The sequence below is a fragment of the Bison bison genome, unplaced genomic scaffold, assembly GCF_000754665.1.
Source record: "Bison bison bison isolate TAMUID 2011002044 unplaced genomic scaffold, Bison_UMD1.0 scf7180017864302, whole genome shotgun sequence".
Taxonomy (NCBI): Eukaryota; Metazoa; Chordata; class Mammalia; order Artiodactyla; family Bovidae; genus Bison; species Bison bison.
Genome location: NW_011494874.1, coordinates 7,551,381 through 7,573,941, shown reverse-complemented (window position 1 = coordinate 7,573,941; position 22,561 = coordinate 7,551,381). Strand labels below are relative to the sequence as shown.

Here is a 22,561-nt window from a genome sequence, read left to right as displayed (position 1 = left end):
CCTGTGATCCCCAAACTTGGAGAAGAGGCCCACTTCACAGATTAAGAGACTGAGGCTCCAAGGCAAGTGAGGGGGTAGATAAACTAGGAGCTTTGGATTACACATCCCTCTACTGTATATAAAATAGATAAACAAGGACCTATTGTATAGCACAGGGAACTATATTCAATATCTTATAATAACCTATAATGGAAAAGAATCTAAAAAATAATTATATATACCTGAATCATATATATATATGTGTGATAAAACTGAATCACTTTACTGTACACTTAAAACTAACACAATATTGTAAATTAGTTATACTTTAATTTTTAAAAATGGTTTTAAAAATCCAGAAAAAATAAAGAGACTGAGCCCCCAGGAGGTGGTATAGGAAATGACCCAAGTTCACCCAGTTCACCAGGGATGGAGCTGGGATTTAAACCCCTTCGAGGTGACTTGTTGGCCAGACGTGCCCACCCAGATTTCCCCACCAGACCTCAAGGACTGGGGTCTTGCTTTGGAATCAGATTCTTTCACAAAGTCTGGTCCCCTTAGAGGAGGATAAAGCAATGAGACCGCTGACATCTTGACTACTGAATGGCCTTCAGGGTAGTCAGAGCCCTCCCCCTTCAGATCCATCACGGAAGAAGAGAAACTCTCCTTTGATGCCTTACCTGCTCCCCATTAGTTGCCCAAATTCTTCCTCTTCCACTCAGTACTGACCCCCATTTTCTCCTATAGCTGCAGGGCTCCCCTTCCAACGTTTAAGCTATTTTGATGTTATTATTTACGTACTCATTGGAAAAGACCCTGATGCTGGGAAGGATTGAAGTCAAGAGGAGAAGGGGGTGACGGAGGATCAGATGGTTGGATGGCATCACTGACTCAATGGCATGAGTTTGAGCAAACTCAAGGAGAGAGTGAAGGACAAGGAAGCCTGGCAAGCTGCAGTCCATGGGGTCGCAAAGAGTCAGACACGACTGAGCCACTAACACTTTCACTTTCAACTTAAGTCCAAAACCAGCCTTTTGACTGTCTTTGTAAGAACCACATTCCTGCCTTCATCTTCCCCATCCCCATAAGTGGTACCACCCAGTCACCTCTAGAAAAATCTCTGATGCTTCCCTCTTCCTCATTCAACGCCAGGTTCTCCTGGTTCTACCTCCAAAGAACATCGCAAATCCATCCTCACCTCTGGTTCCTCTTCCAGCCTTAAACCCTTCTAGCCACACAGGAGCTAGGGTGACCTTTCCAAATGTTTAAAACCCTTTGGTGGCTTCTTGTTTCTGGGGGATGTGCCATCCTGACACTCTTTAAGAAATGAAGGAGCTGCTACTCCAGCTGCTGAGATGCTGCTCAGTTAAAGCCCTTCTTCACCCAAGATCAGGCCATCTTCCAGGGAATCCTTCATCCAATGGCTGAGAGAAGGAGGGAAGCCCAGCCCTCCTGCCCCAACTCAGAGAGCTCTGAAGGGTCATCCCATCCAGGAATTTTCACGGGTCTGTAGAGGCTTCTCTTAAGACTCCCCATAGCTCACTTCTCCCTTTGTCCAATACTTCTTCCTTCCCTTCACTTTTGCAGGTCCTGATCCCTTGGACCCCCTGCAACCTGCAATGCCATAGACCTGGGAAACTCTGAACTCAACAAGGCTCTGTCAAACTCTGAACTCAAGGCTCTGTCTCGGCTGGCCCTGCCACTGTTCACCTCCTCTCCAGCGGTTCAACTTTCTACGCTTGCTTCTTCAGTTCCTCATGCACATCAGGCTGTTGCAGCCTCAGGACCTTTGCTTATGCCATTCCCTCTGCCCACACTGAGCTCCTCCAACTCTACAATTGGTTTCTCTTCTTTCTCCTAGTTTTCCCCCTGCCTCCCTGACCTCCCTCAGGATGAACCCTCACACCCTCTCTGTTTTGTGGAACACTACATCCTGAGCTGTTTCTTTCTAGAACTCATCACAGTTAAAATCACAGGTGGTTTTCTCTGTCTGCTGGTCTGTCAAGGATGACCCTGAGTCTTGCAGAAAAGGTGAAAATTCTCTTTAGCATTCAGTTCGCCTGTACACAGAGTTTCGCAGCACAGAGAAGCATCCCCAGTTATGGGGACCAACATGATCTGTGTTAAAGATAAACACTCACAACATCAACTCTGTCTCCATTAAAAACATCAAATGAGTACTCCTGGTTTTTAAGGAATGAACGTGAACGTGTGGTCAGTCATGTCTCACTCTTTGCAACCCTAAGGACTGTAGCCCACCAGGCTACTCTGTCCATGGAATTTTCCAGGCAAGAATACTGGAGTGGGTTGCCATTTCCTACTCCAGGGTTTTTAAGGAAAAGGAATGTATTGGTTGGGCAAAAATGTTCATTAGGGAACATCTTATGGAAAAACCTTCCTAAATTTTGGCCAACCTGATACTTCATGCCCCTGTTTTTTTGCAATGCATGTGGATCAGTTAGGCATCTAGGTTGACTGGTCCTTTCCCAAAGATTACACAGAGAAAAGTCATAAAACTGGGAAACACTACATCAGCATACACGCACTCATCTTATCCTGTGAACATCTATATAATGTGATATTGACAGTTTTCACGCACATGTGTGATCTTTAAGACAGCTCTCAAAGTAGTCAGGGCACCGTCTCAGATGAAGAAACCGAGGGTCAGAGTGTGCCCAGGACAGTCTGGGTCCCCCAGTTCTCTTCGGAGAGTCTGGCAAGTGCACAGCCTCCCCCTCTGTACCCACTCTCTCAGATCTAAAACTGTTTTCTTGTATTATTTATTTGGTTTTGGTTGTGCTGGATCGTAGCGGTCATGTGTGGCTTCTCTCTAGTTGCAGTGAGCAGGGACCACTCTAGCTGCGGTGTGCAGGCCTCTCATCGCAGTGGCCTCTCCTGTTGCATGGGCCCTGGGCGCACGGGCTTCAGTGGCTCAGCACATGGTCTCGGTGGTTGCAGTCCCCAGGCTCCAGAGCACAGACTCAGTAGTTGTGACGCATGGGCCCAGCTGCTCTGAGGCATGTGGGATCCTCCTGGAGCAGGGATCGAACCTGTGTACCCTGCATTGGCAAGCAGACTCCCATCTACTCTACTACCAGGGAAGTCCCTCTAAAACTGTTTAATTTCCTTCTCTGCTCAAACCAAGAGCCTTTAGGGGCCACCTGCACAGGGCCTGCCCCAGCGTAGGACCTATGAGATCTCACAGAAAGAATAAGTAAATGGGGTAGAACAGAGGTAGGGGTTAGAATTGGGTTTTCTGGCTCCAAGTTCCAAGTGAGTCTTCCACAAATACCTCTGGTGTATCTGGGCATTTATGATATGCCTGCGGGTCCTTTCTTCTACAGTGGTTTTCTCAGCTTGCCTGCCATCCACACTCCTATTCATCTCTCAAAACCCAGCTCAAATATCCCTCCGCCATGAATTTTCCCAGCTCTCCCCTGAGCAGAATTAAATCCTTTCAGTCTTGACACTCACGGAACTTTGGCACTTCATTGCCACTTTGCATTCTGCAAAGGATAGTCCCCAGGTGTCTGTCTGTCTTTGTCCTCAGCCAGACCAAGAGCTGTTTATGGAACCAGTGAGGGCTTTGTTCATCTCGGTCTCTCCAGTGCCCACAAAGGGCCTGGCACCCACACGTAATTTGGGACATATATGTTGATATACAGGCAAGCTGTTGATATTCTTGTATATAAATATTGTGTCATCCAAGAAGTGTATTTGGGTTTTTCTGTGAGATGTTGCAGAAAACTCAAATGAATTTTCTGGCCAACACAATAAATAGGTTTATGAAGTCATTCAGCAAATATTTATTAAGCACGTGAGCCCTGTTGTAGGAGTTGTGAACATGACTTTAATCAAAAGCAATAAACCCTTTGCTGGACGCAGCTCACATTCTGGTGAGAGAAAGAGGAAGTAAAAGATAAACAGATGAATTGAACCAGGTGATGATAGCCACTGTAACAAACAGTGAAGCCAGGCAAGTGGAGGAGGGATATTTCAGGGAGGGGTTCTCTGATAAGGGTGGGTGTGTGAGGACCACAAGGACCTGAGGGAGTGAGCATGCAGGTCCCAATGAGAAGGGCACTCCAGCCAGAGAGACTGGCCAGTGCAAAGGTCCTGAGGTAGGAGACAAAGTGGCTTATTCAAGACAGAGTGAGGAAAGAACTTCCCTGGTGGACCAGTGGTTAAGACTTTGCCCTCCAATGCAGGGGTTGTGGATTTGATACCTGGTTGGAGAGCTAAGATCCCATATGCTTCCTGGCCAAAAAGCCAAAACAAAAGAGAATGAATATTATATCAAATTCAATAAAGACTTTAAGAAATGGTCCACATGAAAAAAAAAATCTTAAAAAAAATACAGAGCAAGGATGCCAGGGAGCAGGCAGAGACAGTGAAAGGGGCACTCAGAAATGCAGCAGGGGGCGGGCCACCGTGGCCTTGAGGACCTCTGTCCAATCTTAGTGTCCTCCTGGGCCTGAGACAGGACACGCCATGGTCCGACTTCAGCTTTCCAACACACAGGAGCATAGCCGGCCCCCTCTGGCCAGGCCCTTCCGAGTGCTGCCCTGGGAGGCTTCCTGAATGCCAGCACATGCCAGGTCTGGGCTATGTTAGCTCCTGGGATCCTCCCAGCTTCCCTAAGAGGAGGGTCTGGTAAGCCCACTGACCAGCTAAGAGAACCTGATCTCCTCGAGCAAGGCCAACGTGGGGATGGAGAGTTTTCTGTGGATTTTCTTAAACATTCCTGGTCCACGGCACCCCTGTCCTGGCAGAGTTTTCTCTGCAGGGTGACCGGTGCCCAGAGCCTTTGGCTTCTAAATGGCCATGAACTCAGGCCAGGGCAGCGCCTGTGGCTGCCTGAATGCCCAGGACACACAGGTGGGTAGCTGTCTCCCCCATAGATTTCCGGGTCTTTGTGCTTTGGTAAACCTACATGGAGGATTTTATTTGTATCCCCCTGACATCATGACCCCTTACTCTGACCCCACCCCTCCTGCCCTCCCACCCCCGGTGCTACAGTTGGGTTCTCTTCTACCGTGACGCTTGCCACACTTGGCTGCAAGTGTCTCTTGCACGCCTGCCTTATCTGTGTGAGCGTGAACAACCCAGGGTGGACACTGAGCCGTCTTCTCTGCCTTTGGCTCCCAGCTTGCACTTGGCCCCAGGGAGCTGCTCCCTACATGTTTGCAGAACAGGAGGAAACGCGACCAGACCTGTGCTCACAGAGGAGCAAAGGTTACAGTGGGATTTGAGTGACAGATGGACTTGAAGCAGAGACAGAGGACTGGGATGTGATTTCTAGCGAATGCTCACAGGTAGGCGAGTCCAGATGTACTAGGTCCATGGGACACCCCTGTCAGCTGGAACAAGACCCAGGTCGAGGCTGGCTCCAGGCGATACAGCAGGACCAACAAGGAGCCTGTGCATTCCAAACAGTTGGGCCGGTGAAGTGACAAAATCTAAGTGCTTCTGGAATATTCATCTCGCCCAAGGATAGACTGAAAGGAGAAAAATCATAAAGCAAGGGGATTGGTTTGGGGTTCTTTGCTGCAGACTTGTTGATTGCAGGAGTGTTTAAAACTCAGATGGGAAGGAATGCTCGGGTGGGGTGAAGTGCGCTAGCTGGACGGAAACGAGAGCACTGCCTTTCATCCCGGTGGGAAGCTGCGCCGTGGTGCTTTTCCTTTCTTTATCTGCAGTGGAGACAGTCAGAGAGATGCTGGATGTTGTAAGAACTGAATGGGGACCCCCACCCCAGATGCTTAGCATATAGTTGTCATTCGTAGAAATGTGCTGGGTGAAATATACCAGTCTTTGACCTTGAAGAAGCTGCTGGATTTGACTAGAAAGGAGAAGAGACCAGTGACTCCAAGGTTTAGCTGCTGAAGAGCTGGAAAGTGACACTTGATGTCACGGTGGGAACATGACCTGTGTGTCCCCAACCTCGAACTCCAGCTCATCCTTTCCTTGAATCTGCTTCGAATGTCTTCTGAGCCCACCGTACCTGCCTGGGGTCCCTCCATGTTAGCATTAAGGACAATCCCAGGGAAGGTCATCTGACCACCCAGCTGGCCGGGCTATCCTCTGTTTGTGGACTGCAGCCCTGGGTCTTCCACCGGCCGCCTCTTTGTGCCTTAAGATGGTATCTGTTGTAATGACTTAAAAAAAAAATTATTTATTGGTTGCATCGGGTCTCAGCTGCAGCACGCGGGTTTAGTTGCTCTGCAGCATGTAGGATCTTGGTTTCCCTACCAAGGATCAGACCTGCGTACCCTGCCTTGGAAGGCAGATTCTTAACCACTGGTGGTCACTGGACCACCAGGGACATCCCTTATTGTAATCAATCACTTTAAATTGGTTACAATAATCGTTTTAAACCTGTTAAAATAATTTTAGGGGCTTCCCAGGTGGCGTCAGTGGCATCAGTGACCCACCTGCCAATGCAGGAGACACTAGAGATATGAATTCCATCCCTGGGTCAGGAAGACCCCCTGGAGGATGGCATGGCAACCCATTCTTGCCTGGAGAATCCCACGGACAGAGGAGCCTGGCGGGCTACGGTCCATGGGGTCACAGAGTGGACATGACTGAGCACATTAAAAGTCAGTTTTATTAATTAATGTATATTAAGTTCACAAACAGTCTAGACAAAGCCTTTCACAATCCACTGCATGATTCTTGATCAGAATACAGACTACAGGAATTCTGAAGCATTCTTTATTTTTCTGATATAATGATCAGAGGATTGTGATTTCTATGGTTTATGAAATGGGGGCTAATTATTTTTTAGTAAACATGGATGTACATTAATTTTATGACCTTTAAGGGATGGGTTACCTATACTTATCTTGGATATCTGTGAGGATTTCTCCATGTCAGCCATGTAAACTAGTATTTATGATTTCTATCTGTTGCTTTTATGAATACCTACACCTATACCCACAAGGTCCCAGTACCCAGGGGGCTTTCACCCCGAGCAGCTCACACTAGGGCCCTGCCACACCACTGTCAGCCTCCTCCCATCTTCTCCACATTCCAGCAATCCGTGGTCCCTTCCAACACGTGGGGTTCTTGCATCCTGTACTCAGAATTCAGGCTCCCGCACCCCACAGCCCTAGAGGCAGAAGGAAATCCTGTCTTCCTGGGAAATCCACTTCCCTTTTTGCATTGCAAGCGAGTGACTGTGGGAGCATCCATTTTTTTTTTTTTAGAAAACTTTTCATCACACACATGGGTGGAGTCCCCAAGACCTTGGGGCCACAGGGCCACTTACTCGGCCTTCTCTAATGCCTGTGACACACTGAGAGTCCCGGCCATGTGGCCCTGCCATACACAGGCCATTTCCCACGGTCCGTCCTTGGCATGAGATGAAGCCACATCCGGGCCTGCAAGCCCCACCTCCGGGCAAGACTGGTGTCATCATCTCTTGTGGGTACCCCTGTGCTGGAGCAGGTGGACATCTCCTGAGACCAGATGCTTCTCAGAAACAGTCCTGTCTAAACACATAGCAAAGGGAGAAAAAACTAACCACCCTCTGGCTAGGAGGGCTGGCAGGTGAGACCCCGATTTACGTTACTAATCAGGAAGCACTGGGATTTGGGGAACTTCCTCTGGTCAAAATCTACCCCAAAATGATGACAGGCATCTTCGGGACTTTATAGTCTCAAACCTTTCCTGACACGAAGGTCTTTCCCCAGAGATAGATTCCAGCTTCCTCCTGAAAATACACATCTGCTTCATGGAGTGTCCCTTTAAAAAAAAAAAAAAAACTGCAAAACCTGCCTCCACAAGTTTAAGATGTCTGGCGATGTGGGAAAACCGCTGGCAAGTTCGCAAGTGCAGTTTGTCCCCACTGAGACGTCATTATCAGAAAAAGGAGATGCGGCAAAAAGGCCAGATTCTGAAAACAAAGGGGACGTTTTCTGCTCCAGACACTCCAGGTTCACGGTCACATCAAGAAACACAAGCAGAGCATCCGAAAGGCAGGACTGGGGTTTGGGGAGCACTAGGGCCTGAGATTTGGGGGTCACTCCCCAGAAGTGGGAATCAAGCCCTGGTGTGGAGGCATTCTCCTGCCATCAGAGAGGGAGCTTAAGAGCATTTTCATTTTTAGGAGCTAAAATAAAAAGTATTTGACATTTGGCCCAAGATTCTTGAGGTTTGACTCTGAAAGAAAGCCTGAAATTTCTGTCTGAACATGAGGTCCTGAATGGTTCAACTTGGCATCTGCAAATATACATCAAAAACGGACTTCAGAACTGCCAGGAGGATTAGGGGAAAGTGCATCTGATCTTACTCAGCTCTGCATACCACATGAGTCAAGCTTTCTGTGGCTCGCTGTTTGCTTAATGGGGTCCACAGTGATGGATTCTTGGCAACACACCCTTCATGATCAAAATTCAAAAGGAGGCATTCAAGTCAGCTCCCAAGAAATTTGCTGCAGAACCCCAGGCATTCAGGTCCCCCGTGTGAACAGAACAAGTCATCACTCAGTGTCCAACAGTGCCCGGCGAGGCTTGTGGGACTCAGTGACACCAAAATGTGTTTCCAGGGCTGGTTGACCGTTATACTATTTTTGGGCAGGATCGCAGGTCTTTCCAGATGTTGACAAAGTAGAGATGGAGATGGTAGCTGAGTAATCGCTTGCCAGCCCCTAAGTGCAAAGCAGTTTTAATTTCAAAATCCCAGTTTGCTTCCTCCATCTGAAAGACTTATTTTTTCAGCAGTCCAGCCAATGACATCATCATCAGAGCGGGGGTTATGTAATTTAAGGCCACCACACTTCCACGGTGCTTCCCAGAACAGAAAACATCTCCAAAGACAGCTCTCACCATCAGAAAGCCCAGCTGAAGTTGTGATCCCTTTCATTTTGCCTGAGTAAGTAAATGAGCATCTTTTTTTCTCTCTCTTACAAAAGTAAAATAGAAGATCCATATCTCAGAAAAACGTTTCCTTTTACAAATTAAATTGGCAGAGTTTTCAACATTCTTTGGATGTATTTTTTTAAACATAATTTTAAATCAATTTAAGAGACCTGTATCCCATTCCTCCTTTGGGTTTTAGCTGCTTTTCCAGAAGAGAGGAGAGAGGACATTTGAAATAAGAGATTATTTCCAGCAGCTGTTTACCGCAAACTCACACGAAACATGTAGAGGCTGAATACAGCCATCAGAGCCCCATGTGGACTCTGACCACTTACAGTCTACGAATTCTGATTTATAAAAATCAAATTGGTCTCCAAGGATCACTTACAAAATTTCATAACACTAATAGCTGGTTGGGTTATTTGTGGATTGAAAACAGCATCTTATATTGAACAAGGTATTTTATGTCACGTAAATATGGGAGGGAAGGGAGATAACTTCACAGGTTCAACTTTATAAGAAATGTTGTGTTGGTTACTTTGTTAAAATGGAGATAGCCAGAAACAAACATATAAGGATTTTACAATGTTACAACATATTAGACAAAATAAGCCTACTTCTCTACTAAGAGAAATTGTGTTATCTGGCCATTTGTGGTGGAACATGACCAAGGTTTTATGATTTTTTAAATTAGATGAAGCCTTCTTGAAAAATTTAAAAAGGAAAATATAATGAATATTAAATATCTGTTTACTATTCATAAAATATTTAAACTTTTATTTTTTACAAAAATTGTCCTTTGAAAATATGAGTCTATTGTTATATAGATATTCAAAGATAAGGATTACATCATGTAAAAAAAATTGAACAATTTTTTGAAGTTTTGATTCTAGTACATTTTCCCTCAACTTTAAACGTTTGAGAAAATCAAAAGGAAATGGAAGAGAAAAATGCATGAAACTGAGGAATAGTTTTGCTAAATGATATGCTATGATGTTATTTTTCAGAACTGCTTCTTGCTGAATTAATAGATGAAAATTAAAGAGAAATTCAAAATAAAAAAACAGTATCTTATGTTGTCACTGGGTTGACATCCTTTAATATCTATGTCTGTATTTCAAATGCCTTTATCGTCACCTCACTGTTGAAACTGGAATTAATTTGAAGGAGGCTATTTTGTTGAAGAAGCAGCACATGACAATGTTTTCGTGTGGGGAACTCAGAAAATACCAGGTGGAAATTACAGAATAAGTCATCTCTAACATATTTGCCCAGTATCACTTGTGAGTTTTTCAATTAGGATCAAATATGACTAATAATATCAATAGCTGCTGGATTCTGACCACATACTATGTGCCAGGCAAATATCAGAGCTAAAACTCGGAGCAAACAAAAGAAGATTTCTGCTCTCTGGCCAACTTTACATAAACATGGGCAGCAGCTGGTAGAGCCCTTCTGAAAATAAGCTCGGCTTGAGCAGACTCACGCTGTGGCTGCAGCAGCCACAGACACAGCCGGGTCCCCTGGGATGGAGGGGGCTGTCTGCTGAGCCAGTCAGATTCGGGCTGAAGTAAGAGGTCTCTGCAGATGGTACAGGTGACAGCCCCTGGTTTTCTGGGCGGGGTGAAGCCTTGCCCCCTGTATTAGTATCCAACTGGGGTTGGAACAAATTAGCACAAACCCAGGGGGTGCCAGTGGTGAAGAACGCGCCTGCCAATGGCAGGAGACGTAAGAGGCGCAGCTTCGATCCCTGGGTCAAAGACTCCCTGGAGAAGGGCATGGCAACCCACTCCGGCATTCTTGCCTGGAGAATCCTATGGACAGAGGAGCCTGGTGGACTACAGTCCAGGGGATCGCAAAGAGTCGGACATGACTAAAGCAACTGAGCACATACGCACGGTGGCTTGAAACAGCACAAAGTTATCTTACCGTTCTGCAGGTCAGAACTTTAACATCAGCTGCAATGGACTCAAGTCAAGGTGTTTGCAGGGCTGGGCTCCCTCTGGAGGCTTTTTCCAGCTTCTAGAGGCCGCCTGTGTTCCTTAGCCCATGGCCCCTTCTCCATCTTCATAGCATCTTCTAATCTCTTTCTGACTCTGACCCCTGTCCCCCACCTCCCTGTTTCACTTATAAATGGAACCACTTTCACCTGTGATGACATCAAGCCCACCTCCATAATCCAGCATCTTCTCCCCATCTCAAGGTTCTTAATCCCATCTGCAAAGTCCCTTCTTCCATGTAAGGGGACATATCTGCAGGTCCCAGGGACCAGGACGTGAACATCTTTGTGGACTGTTGTTCTGCCAACCCCACATCCCTGGGGTTTGGCCCCAGCTTTGGTCTGGTGGTACCTGGGCAGCTCCTGCTTCTTGCTACCCTGTGGTCCCTGAGGAGCACACAGGAGCCGGGCCCCATCCACCGCTCCCCAAGGCCACCCTTTCCTGCACTGTCCCACACTCCAGAGGGGACTCAGCCTCCTGTCTCACATGTTCAAGGTGACCTGGAGGAGGAAGGGGAGAGAAGCTAAGCAGAGTGATCAGGGGACTCTCTCGGTGCCCACAACAAACCCCTTCCCTCCTTCCAGCTCCTTCTTAAACCTCTTGGGGGTGAAGACTCCGAGGCTGGAGATGAATCAGAATCCCACTGCCAAGAAACCAGGCCTCCCAGAGCTCAGCTTTCCGAATTTAGTTGCTTAGTTTCTTAGTATGCGGGGTGCCAGGTAACCCCTGAACTGATCCACAGCTCTGAAAAAGCAGTAAAGGGCTCTCTTGATACTTTCTAACCTAGTGTTCCAACAGCAGAGTAGCCCACGTGGACAGGCTGCTTACACTGGATGGACCAGGATACTTATCATCATCGTTAGTAGTACTACTATTGCTACTGTACTCATCACTGTGATTATTGTTGTTGTGCGGTTTATCACTATTCGAGCTTCATATTGGATGGTTTGCAACCTGCAAGGGGATTCTACAGGCTGGATCTCATTCCATCCTCACCATGACACTTCATAATAATTGTTGTTACTCCCATTCTACAGATGAACAAACTGAGGCTCAGAGAAGTTACCTGGCTTGCCCCAAATCACAGTTTGGGGGCCCCAGGACCTAAGCCCAGGCTCCCTGACCCCAGGTGTGTTCTCTTTATGGTCACAGCACACTGGGTGAAAGAGGCCTGGACTCTGAGCTGAGCCTGGAAGAAGAGCCATGCATAAAACAGACTGGCTCCCATCACTGGGTGAACCTGGGCAAGTCACTTCTCTTCAGCTCTGTTTGCTCATTTGTACAATGGGCACAGACAGCCATCCTCCTCCCAGGCAAGTTGTCAGGATTGGGCTACCTAAAGCCCAGCACAGCCCACAGATCACCCATGTGGCTGCCAGTGAAGGGTCAGGTCTGGTGCCAGGGCCTCACTCTGCACCCCAGCATCTGGGGAGATGGTGGTGAGGCGATATGCGGGCTTTCCGTGGCACACAGAGCTTCCTCAGCGTGAACAGAGAAGCACACAGGAAGGAATGGCATGACACCCACTGGAGGTTTTAGGAGGCAGCTCCCACCCGTGTGTGTGGTACAAGGGGGCTGGAGGTGCGAGCCTGTGCTCACCAAGTTCCTGAGAAGTCAGGTTTCCTGGGTGTGTGGCTTTCCTGTGGCTACAATAGCAAATCACTATAAAACACTTCCAATGATCGTATTATATTGATGGAGTTATAAAGCAGTTCAATCAAAAGCTATTTTCAAAAAATATGCATATTAAATTACATTGGTTGGGTTGGTCAGAAAGTTCTTTCAGGTTACAGAAAAACTCAAACTTTTTGGCCAATGCAATATATATGTGCATGCATGCGGGCTAAGTCACTTCAGTCGTGTATGTATATGTATATATACATTCACCAGTGAATTAGTTATATTAATACAGTTATAAAGTGCTTGCGTGTGTGCTCAGTAGCTTCAGTCATGTCTGACTCCATGTGACCCTATGGAGTGTAGCCCGCCAGGCTCCTCTGTCCATGGGATTCTCCAGGCAAGAATACTGGAGTAGGTAGCCATGCCCTCCTCCAGGGATCTTCCCGAGCTGGGACTGAGCCCACATCTGCTACATTGCAAGTGGATTCTTTACCACCTGAGGCACCAGGGAAGCCAGTTATAAAGTAGTTCTAATTAAAAACTATCTTCAGGGACTTTCCTGGTGATCCAGTGGCTAAGAATTCACGCTCTCTATGCAGGCATCCCAGGCTCAATCTCTTGCCAGGGAACTAGATCCCAGATGCCACAACTGAGACTTGGCACTGCCAAATTTAAAAAGAAAAAAAATCTATTTTCAAAAAAATTATGTATTTAACTATGTATGTATGAATGTATATGCATATATACACACACACTAACAAATTGCTTCAGTCAGTCAGTCAGTCAGTTCAGTCGCTCAGTCGTGTCCGACTCTTTGAGACCCCATGAATCGCAGCACGCCAGGCCTTCTTGTCCATCACCAACTCCTGGAGTTCACTCAGACTCACGTCCATCGAGTCGGTGATGCCATCCAGCTATTTCATCCTCTGTCGTCCCCTTCTCCTCCTGCCCCCATCCCTCCCAGCATCAGACTCTTTTCCAATGAATCAACTCTTCGCATGAGGTGGCCAAAGTACTGGAGTTTCAGCTTCAGCATCATTCCCTCCAAAGAAATCCCAGGGCTGATCTCCTTCAGAATGGACTGGTTGGATCTCCTTGCAGTCCAAGGGACTCTCAAGAGTCTTCTCCAACACCACAGTTCAAAAGCATCAATTCTTCGGTGCTCAGCTTTCTTCACAGTCCAACTCTCACATCCATACATGACCACAGGAAAAACCATAGCCTTGACTAGAGGGACCTTTGTTGGCAAAGTAATGTCTCTGCTTTTCAATATGCTATCTAGGTTGGACATAACTTTCCTTCCAAGGAGTAAGCGTCCTTTAATTTCATGGCTTCAGTCACCATCTGCAGTGATTTTGGAGCCCAAAAATATAAAGTCTGACACTGTTTCCACTGCTTCCCCATCTATTTCCCATGAAGTGATGGGACCAGATGCCATGATCTTCGTTTTCTGAATGTTGAGTTTTAAGCCAACTTTTCACTCTCCTTTTCACTTTCATCAAGAGGCTCTTTAGTTCCTCTTCACTTTCTGCCATAAGGGTGGTGTCGTCTGCATATCTGAGGTTATAAATATTATATTGATGGAGTTATAAAGTAGTTCTAGTAAATGTTTTTCCCCAAAAATATCTAAATACATACATAAATATAATAGCAAAATGAAACATTTTCTTTATGTTAAACATTACAAAATATTTTAAGCAAGATAATTAGTTTGGGTACATATCTATGTGCTGCAATCAGTTTCTTAGGCTTGTACCTGACTCTCACAGGTCACTGGCATTTTCAAAAGAATGTATTTTTCTTTCAGTATGGTCTTATTATTTTGAATGGTCTCATATAATTGCCTGAATTTTTTCTTCAAATTTTATGGTTAATAAATTGAAATGAAGCACCTTCAATTGTCTCTTCTCTTGGACCAGAATACATTTAATGAAGATGGTCTCTCTTTAATGTTGAGGTATCTGACAAACTCTGAGCAAATTCTGCCAAGCAGAAGCTATTCTCAAGTCTGATACTTTGCATATGGAATTATGTAAATATTTCAACCCAGATATTTTCACAGGTGCCTTAATTTGAGCTCCTTCAACAGATATTTTTAGCACATATCTTCAAATAAGTTGTAGCTACTTAAAAGTTTTGAATGCTTTGTCAAATTCAGATACAGCAAATTATGGGCTTTCTCAATTTCATCTCATTTTTGTACAGAATATGAACTTCTGCAATTGAAAAGATTCTTCCCACAAATTGAGATATTCCAAAGCTCATTATAGAACTCAAAAATTAAATTTTCCATGTCATTTGACCTCTTCTCAGTTTGATCATTTTCTCCTTTCCTCCTTTGGCTATACATTTCAATTATTTCCTGCATAAAGCTTCATTTTCACTAACTACGCTCTGCTAAAGCTCTAGAAGCTGTTGTTTGGTGCTGCATTCCTCATTGATTTAGAACAAATTCAGCAAAAATTCTCAACTCTGCTATAACAAATAGTTGAATAACATTTTAGGGCACTTAGAGTCCATGTCTTCTAAAATTGATTGATGAAGGACAGCAGAGAAAGAAAATACATGCTAAAGTTGTTTTTAATTCCTCATCAACTTCATCACAAAAGTTTGTAGTTCAGTAAGTCTGAACCACAAAACTTATGCTGTAAAACTTTGTAACTCTTGTCAACTATAATGAAATTCGGGGCCCCCCAGGTGGCGCAGAAGAATCCACCTGCTAATGCAGGAGATTCGAGAGATGCGAGTTCTATCTCTGGGTTGGAAAGATCGCCTCCTGAAGGAGGAAATGCCAACCTACTCCAGTATTCTCGCCTGGAAAATTCCACGGACAGAGGAGCCTGGCAGGTTATAATCCATGGGGTCACAAAAAGTCTGACACGACTGAGCAACTGAGCGTGCACACACACTTAATGAGATTATTTATATGCGATTACACACTGGGTCTGCACTGCAGCTTGTTGGAAGTACATTTCTGCTTCACTGGTCTCTTATTTTAGCAAGAGTATTGTTCTCTCTGGGACACTGGGCCCCACCAAAATGTGTGTGATCATCAGAAAAACACAACTTTCTTTTCAATGTGAACAATTTAAACTGAATTTAGAATAGGATTCACAAAAATGTCCATTGTTTCACTTTGCCAGGGTGAACTTTCATAAGTTTTGGCTTTGATTCCATGAACTGGATTAAAAAATTGAATCGTGACGGAAATTGACTGATTTTTCTGTTTGAAGACAGTTATCAAACTGGCTCCGTTTCACTGCCTGTGAATTTCTTACGGGGCTTTCTCATGAACCAGCTATCACTTCTATTGTAGTGTGGGTACAAGATAACATGACGCTAAAAATGAGCTGACGTAAAGAATACTCGTCTGCTCTAAGTGAAAAGTCATCCTTCCAGTGTGACCTATGACAGTATCTTCTGCAGTGATAAAGTGGAATTGATGTTTTCAGGCTGATCTTTGAAAAATAACAGTTTCTGAAGTAGCAGCTTTGTGTCGGGTTTCCTTCCGGTCAGAGAAATCGCTAAAGGCCCCCTTTGTGATGTAAGCGTCAATATTTTGTGCAAGTTACACATTCATCATCAATTTCCGAGAGACAGAAGTTCAGGGCTTAAACTGTCATTAAACTTTTCTTGCTTGTTGCTGCCAGAAGGGCTTATTGCTAAATTGAAAAGTATCACCAAATAACAAAATAAATATTTCGCTGTGGATTTATGCCCTGAAATCAGTGATGAAATAAGAGCATTCCTATTATTCTTTATGCTCTAGGTCAGAACTCTTTAAGCCGCAGACATCTTTAAGCCACCTCCTAACCCCTCACTTCCCGTGTCCTCTGCTGACAGGTCAACTGGCAGCCTAGCAGCTGGTTCTCTTCTCTGCCTACACTCTCCCTTGGTGATTTCACCCAGTCCTGTGGCTTTAAATACCATCCATGTGATTACAACTCCCAGTGATGGGGACTTCCCTGCTGGTCCAGTGGCTAAGACTCTGAGCTCCTAGTATTTGAGTTTGAGGGGGTTTGAGCTTGATCCCTGGTCAGGAAACTAGATCTCCCAAGCCACAGTTAAGAGTTTGCATGCCATAATTAAGATCGAAGATCGCTCATGCCACAGCTAAGACTCAGTGAATCCAAATAAATGTAATAAATTTCAAAAACAAAAACAAAAAAAACCACCTCCCAAGGATGAGGATGTATCACTCTCTCAGACTTGGTCTCTTAACACCAATCTTGTGTAGCTTACTACCTTGACATCCCCACCTGATGTCCAACAGACAGCTTGCCTCACATGTCCACAGGTCAAGTCCTGACTGTCCCCCCAAAAAACTTGCCCTGTCTCCACTCCATCATCTCCATCTCAGTTGATGGCGATTTCATATTTCCAGGTTCAGTTCAGTTCAGTCACTCAGTCATGTCTGACTCTTTGCGACCCCATGGACTGCAGCACACCAGGCCTCCCTGTCCATCACCAACTCCTGGAGTTTACCCAAATCCATGTCCATTGAGTCAGTGATGCCATCCAACTATCTCATCCTCTGTCGTCCCCTTCTCCTGCCCTCAATCTTTCCCAGCATCAGGGGCTTATCAAATGAGTCAGCTCTTCGCATCAGGTGGCCAAAGTACTGGAGTTTCAGCTTCAACATCATTTCCTCCAATGAACACTCAGGACTGATCTCCTTCAGGATGGACTGGTTGGATCTCCTTGCGGTCCAAGGGACTCTTAAGAGTCTTCTCCAACCCCACAGTTCAAAAGCATTCTTCGGCGCTCAGCTTTCTTCACAGTCCAACTCTCACATCCATACATGACTACTGGAAAAACCATAGCCTTGACTAGATAGACCTTTGTTGTCAAAGTAATGTATCCGCTTTTTAATATGCTATCTAGGTTGGTCATAACTTTCCTTCCAAGGGGTTAGCGTCTTTTAATTTCATGTCTGCAGTCACCATCTGCAGTGATTTTGGAGACCCTAGAAATAAAGTCAGCCACTGTTTCCACTGTTTCCCCATCTATTTGCCATTTCCAGGTTCTCAGGCCCAAAATCTAGGCATCATGCAATCCCTGCTTTCTCATGACACATACACAATTGGAAAATCATGGTGGTCCTACCCTTGGAATATTTCTCAAGCCTGGCCTCGGCTCACTGCCTCCACGGCTGCCCGTCCCGGGCTAACGAGTTTATTCACTGAGCTTCCTGTCTCCTCCCACGAGGCTAGAAGCACCTTGAAGGCAGGTAGGTTGGCTGTTTGTTACTGCTTGTCCCAGTGCCTAGAACTGTGCCTGGCATGTAGTGGGTGCTCAGTACATACTTGTCCAGTGGATGAATGAGTGGAGGGACCCGTGGTTTTGACCTGATGTGAATGGTGCAGCATGTGGTTTTCAGTGTCACAGCGAGAAGGTTGGATGAGGAAAGTCAGGCTCAGAGTCACAAAGCGATTACCTAAGTCTGCAGAGCCAAAGAGACTCTCTGGAGATCAGCTGTCTTATACGGTATCTTATGTTGGATACTGTGAGTTGTGCCCAGCTCAAGATCTCTCAAACATCACTAAGGATAAGCAAGATGATAACAATAGTTAACAGGTAGCAAGTGCCTATGGAGAGCCAGAGACCATTTGAAGCACTGTGCAAATATTAGCTCATCCAAACAGAGGGAGGATTTTTAGGTGTGAAGCCCCAGAAACTCCACATCTTCTACTATTGACTCCACCCTCTCCATCCTACTGGTCCCAGTTCCAATGGACCAACATCTCCACTGGCCAGGTCTCTTCCTTGCTTCATTCTGTCTTCAGCCATCAACCACTGTCTCCTGTCTGCCACTTTCAGGGAGCTGGGCCCTGTATCTCCAGTGCCTGGCAAAGTGCTGGCACAAAGTAGGTGCTCATTAAATATTTGTTGCACTGCTAATCATAATAGTATGGTTGTAAATAAGACTCATCCTCCCCTTCCACTGAGTGCTGCCTCTAAACCAGGCGACCAGGTCAAGTGTTCCATAGATACAGTTCTAGACATAATCCCACAAGAAGGATACGATTAGCTCCAATTTTCAAAAAGGAAAATAAAACTCAGGGGGTCTAAGTAGCCCACACCACGTGGTTGTGTCAGGATTTGAACTTGGGGTTCAAAGCCTTGATCATCTTTTCCTTTATACTCAGAGTTGGCAAGCTTTTTCTCTAAGGGAAAAGTGAAGTGTTAGTCATTAGTTGCTCAGTCTTGCCCGACTCTTTGAGACTCCATGAGCTATAGCCACCAGGCTCCTCTGTCCATGGAATTCTCCAGGTAAGAATACTGGAGTGGATAGCCATTCCCTCCTCCAGGGGATCTTCCTGACCCAGGGATCGAACCCTGATCTCCTGAATTGCAGGTGGATTCTTTACCATGTGAGTCACTAGCGAAGCTCTAAGGGAATGGATGATTAATATTTGCAAGCCAAATGGCCACTGTGGCAACCACTGAACTCTGTACACCCATGGCTGATTCATGTCAATGTACGGCAAAAACCACTACAATATTGTAAAGTAATTAGCCTCCAACTAAAATAAATTAATTTACAAAAAAAAAACCACTCTGTAACACAAAAGGTAAATGAATGGGTGTGGCCGTGTGCCTATAAAACTATTTTCCAAAACAGGAGGCAGACTGGATAGGTCACAGATTAGAGTAGGCTGCCTCCTGCGTGATGCTCCGTGTGCTGTTCCTTGCAGGTCACCGTGGATGGCGTCCTGGGCCCTCCTGGAGCTCCAGACTCCCAACCAGAGCCAGCCCCTGCCCCCGAACACCACATCCTGTGACGAAGCTTGGGAAGCCTGGGCCCTGCTGCACAGAGTGCTGCCCACCTTCGTCCTCTCCATCTGCCTCTGCGGGCTGCTGGGGAACCTCTTTGTGTTGTCCGTCTTCCTCGTGGCCCGACGGCGTCTGAACACGGCAGAAATCTACCTGGCCAACCTGGCGGCTTCTGACCTGGTGTTCGTCTTGGGCTTGCCCTTCTGGGCAGAGAACATCCGGAACGAATTCAACTGGCCTTTCGGAGCGCTCCTCTGCCGCCTGGTCAATGGCATCATCAAGGCCAACCTCTTCATCAGCGTCTTCCTGGTCGTGGCCATCAGCCAGGACCGATACTGTGTGCTGGTGCACCCCATGGCCAGCCGGAGGCAGCGGCGGCGGCGGCGGGCCCAGGGCACCTGTCTGCTCATCTGGGCCGTGGGGGCCCTCCTGAGTCTCCCCACATTCCTGCTGCGCTCTGTCAAGGCTGTGCCAGAGTTGAATGTCTCCGCCTGCGTGCTGCGGTACCCCCACGATGCCTGGCCCTTTGTAAGGATGGTGGAGTTAACCCTGCTGAGTTTTCTCCTCCCCTTGGCTGCGATCGTTTTCTTCAACTGTCACATTCTGGCAGCCCTGCGGGGGCGGCGGCAGATCAGCAGGACGAGGTGTGGAGGGCCGAGGGAGGGCAGGACCACCGCCCTGATCCTCACCCTCGTGTCCACCTTCCTGCTCTGCTGGGCGCCCTACCACTTCTTTGCCTTCCTGGAATTTCTGTTCCAGGTGAGGGCTGTCAGAGGCTGCTTCTGGGAGAATTTCATCGATCTGGGCCTGCAATGTGCCAACTTCTTTGCTTTCGTCAACAGCTGCCTGAATCCAGTAATTTATGTCTTTTGGGGCCAGCTTTTCAGGACCAAAGTCTGGGAACTTTATAAACAATGCATTCCTGGGAGTCTTACTCCAGTAGCCTCGTCTCATAGGACAGAGATCCTCCAACTTTTCTGGCGGAATTAACACAGTGGGGAGCCACGAAGTGTGGCTTCCTTATCCATTATTACTGACATCATAAATATGGAGAAGGGGGCAACAGAGGGTGAGATGGTTAGATGACATCACCAATTCAATGGACAGGAGTTTGAGCAAACTCTGGGAGTTGGTGAGGGACAGGGAGGCCTGGTACGCTGCAGTCCATTCTGTCACAAAGAGTCAGATACGACTTAGTGACTGGACAGCAACAGTAGACTGAATGATGTCCCCACCCACCCACCCACATAACCAGGACCTCATCCCTGGAGCCTGGGAATGTTTATGTGGTAATGGGGACTTTGCAGGTGTGATTAAGATAAGGATCTTGAGATGAGGAGGTTACCCTGGGCTATTTGGATGAGTCTAGTATCATCACAAAGGTCCTTACAAAGGGCAGGCGGAAGTGTCCAAGTCAGAGAAGGTTGGAAGGATGCAATGAAGGGTCCACAAGCCAAGGACTGCAGGCGCCCTGTAGAGATGAAATGGCAGGGAAATGGACTCTCCCTGGAGCCTCCAGCAGGAACCAGCTGTGTTGACCTCCTGACTGCAGCCCAGAGACACTGCTTTGGAGGCCTGACCTCCAGAACCGGAAGATAATAAATCTGTGCTGTTTTTAATAAGTCATCGAGTTTATGGTTAATTTGTCACAGTGGTAGGAAACAAATTTTCAATAAGCATCTCTTACTGCAATTCCAACTGTCCTTCCAAAATGTTCTAGGTTAACTACCAGGAACAGAGAGATGATATAGCTAGAGATCCTATCTGCAAGGAACTTACAGACATCAAAATAATTACAGTATAAAAAAAGTAAATGAGAAACCGCATGCAGGTGACACAGACCCGTGCCTGGGGCGTTCAGAGGGAAAGAGGATGGGCTCCTTCCAGGGTTACCAAAATAGAGGTTGCAAAGGCAGTAACCGTGAGCTGAGTTTGACAAGGGGTAGAATCTGATACGGGTGTCCCTGGGGGCTCAGCGGATGCGGGAGACGCAGGAGATGCAGGTTCGATCCCTGCGTCAGGAAGATCCCCTGGAGGAGACAATGGCAACCCACTCCAGTATTCCTGCCTGGGGAATTCCATGGATAGAGGAGCCTGGAGGGCTACCAGTCTGTGGGGTCACAAAAGAGTCGGGCACAACTAATTGACTAAACAACAACACGAACCTGGTACACGGAGAGAGGGAGGCAGAACCGGGACACACAGGTTGGAAGCGTGGGCTGCGGGTGAAAGAGAATTGAATGCTTCCATGCCTTTCTTGCTGCGAGGGTCCCACTGGTGACCCTGAGAGGGTCTGCCTTCCAGGAGCTCAAGGCAACAGGGATGAGAGTTAGGAAAGCATCACAGAGCAGGAGCATCCGTTGTCAGGTGAGAACACACAGACGGGGCGTCCAGCCTCAGGGGCGGGGAGGGAGCCATCCAGAGGGGCTTCCTGGAGGAAGAGACCTAAAATCCCCCAAAGACAAGCAAAATGGGGGAAAGGAGTGCTCTCGAGAAAAGAAACAAATCAGACCCAGAGGCAGGAGGATTCACAGGTTAAGCAGGAGGCGGAAGGAAGGAAGGATGAGGCTGCCAGGGAGGGGTTTGAGGTTTGAGGAGAAGCAGATGTTGGGAGGATCTCTAATGGTCAAGGGCAGGAGGGAAGCATGGAGGTGTTTCAGGGGCTGTGAGCGCCTGGCTGGAGGTGTGCATTTTTTCTAGATGATCATTTTGTGTGTTTGTTTTTGGCCGTGCTGGTCTTCATTGCTGCTCTAGGGCTCTCTCTAGTTGCGGCAAGCAGGAGCTCCTCGCTAGTTGCAGTGTAAGGCTTCTTGTGGCAGTGGCTCCTCTTGCTGCAGAGCACGGGCTCTGGAGCGAGCGGGCTCTAGTAGCTGTGGTACGCGGGCATAGCTACATCTCTGCATGTGGGATCTTCCCGGATCAGGCTTGGAGTCTGTGACCTCTGCGTTGGCAGCTGAATTCTTAACCACTGGACCACCAGGGAGCCCGCATGCATTTCTCATGTGAATGAATCACTCTGGCCAAGCTCAGTGGGCCCAGGTATGGTGGACAGTGGACTGCTCCAGGGGTGGGATTTGTCAGATGGGCAGCCATCGAGTAAGGGTGTTGGGGATTTTGGTGGTACTATGGAAAATGGCTAAATTAGGGAAGTAAATGAACCTAGGAGATGAGGGAAGCAGAGTGACACTGGTATGGTTAAAGGACAGGGGTTAAAGGGAGCATCCAGAGCAAGATAGAGGCAGGAAAAATAGGAGGTTGTGGCCACAAAGTAGGAAGGTTTGCACTGAACGTTCCACAGGGGGTCCACCCCAGGATAGCACA

The 22,561-nt window shown here is 46.9% G+C and overlaps 1 protein-coding gene across 2 annotated transcripts; it reads left to right on the top strand.

Moving 5' to 3' along the window:
- The first annotated feature begins 5,030 nt into the window (after positions 1 to 5,030).
- BDKRB1 (bradykinin receptor B1) lies at positions 5,031 to 20,337 on the top strand. Of its 2 annotated transcripts, none has more exons than XM_010851400.1 (3): positions 5,031 to 5,294; positions 8,706 to 8,856; positions 19,162 to 20,337. In XM_010851400.1, the coding sequence occupies exons 1-3, from the start codon at positions 5,285 to 5,287 to the stop codon at positions 20,228 to 20,230; spliced, it is 1,230 nt and encodes a 409-aa protein (XP_010849702.1). In that variant the 5' UTR covers positions 5,031 to 5,284; the 3' UTR covers positions 20,231 to 20,337. The 2 variants fall into 2 exon arrangements, with proteins under 2 accessions (XP_010849702.1, XP_010849701.1); XM_010851399.1 differs by having other exon boundaries at positions 8,703 to 8,856.
- The last annotated feature ends 2,224 nt before the right edge of the window (positions 20,338 to 22,561 follow it).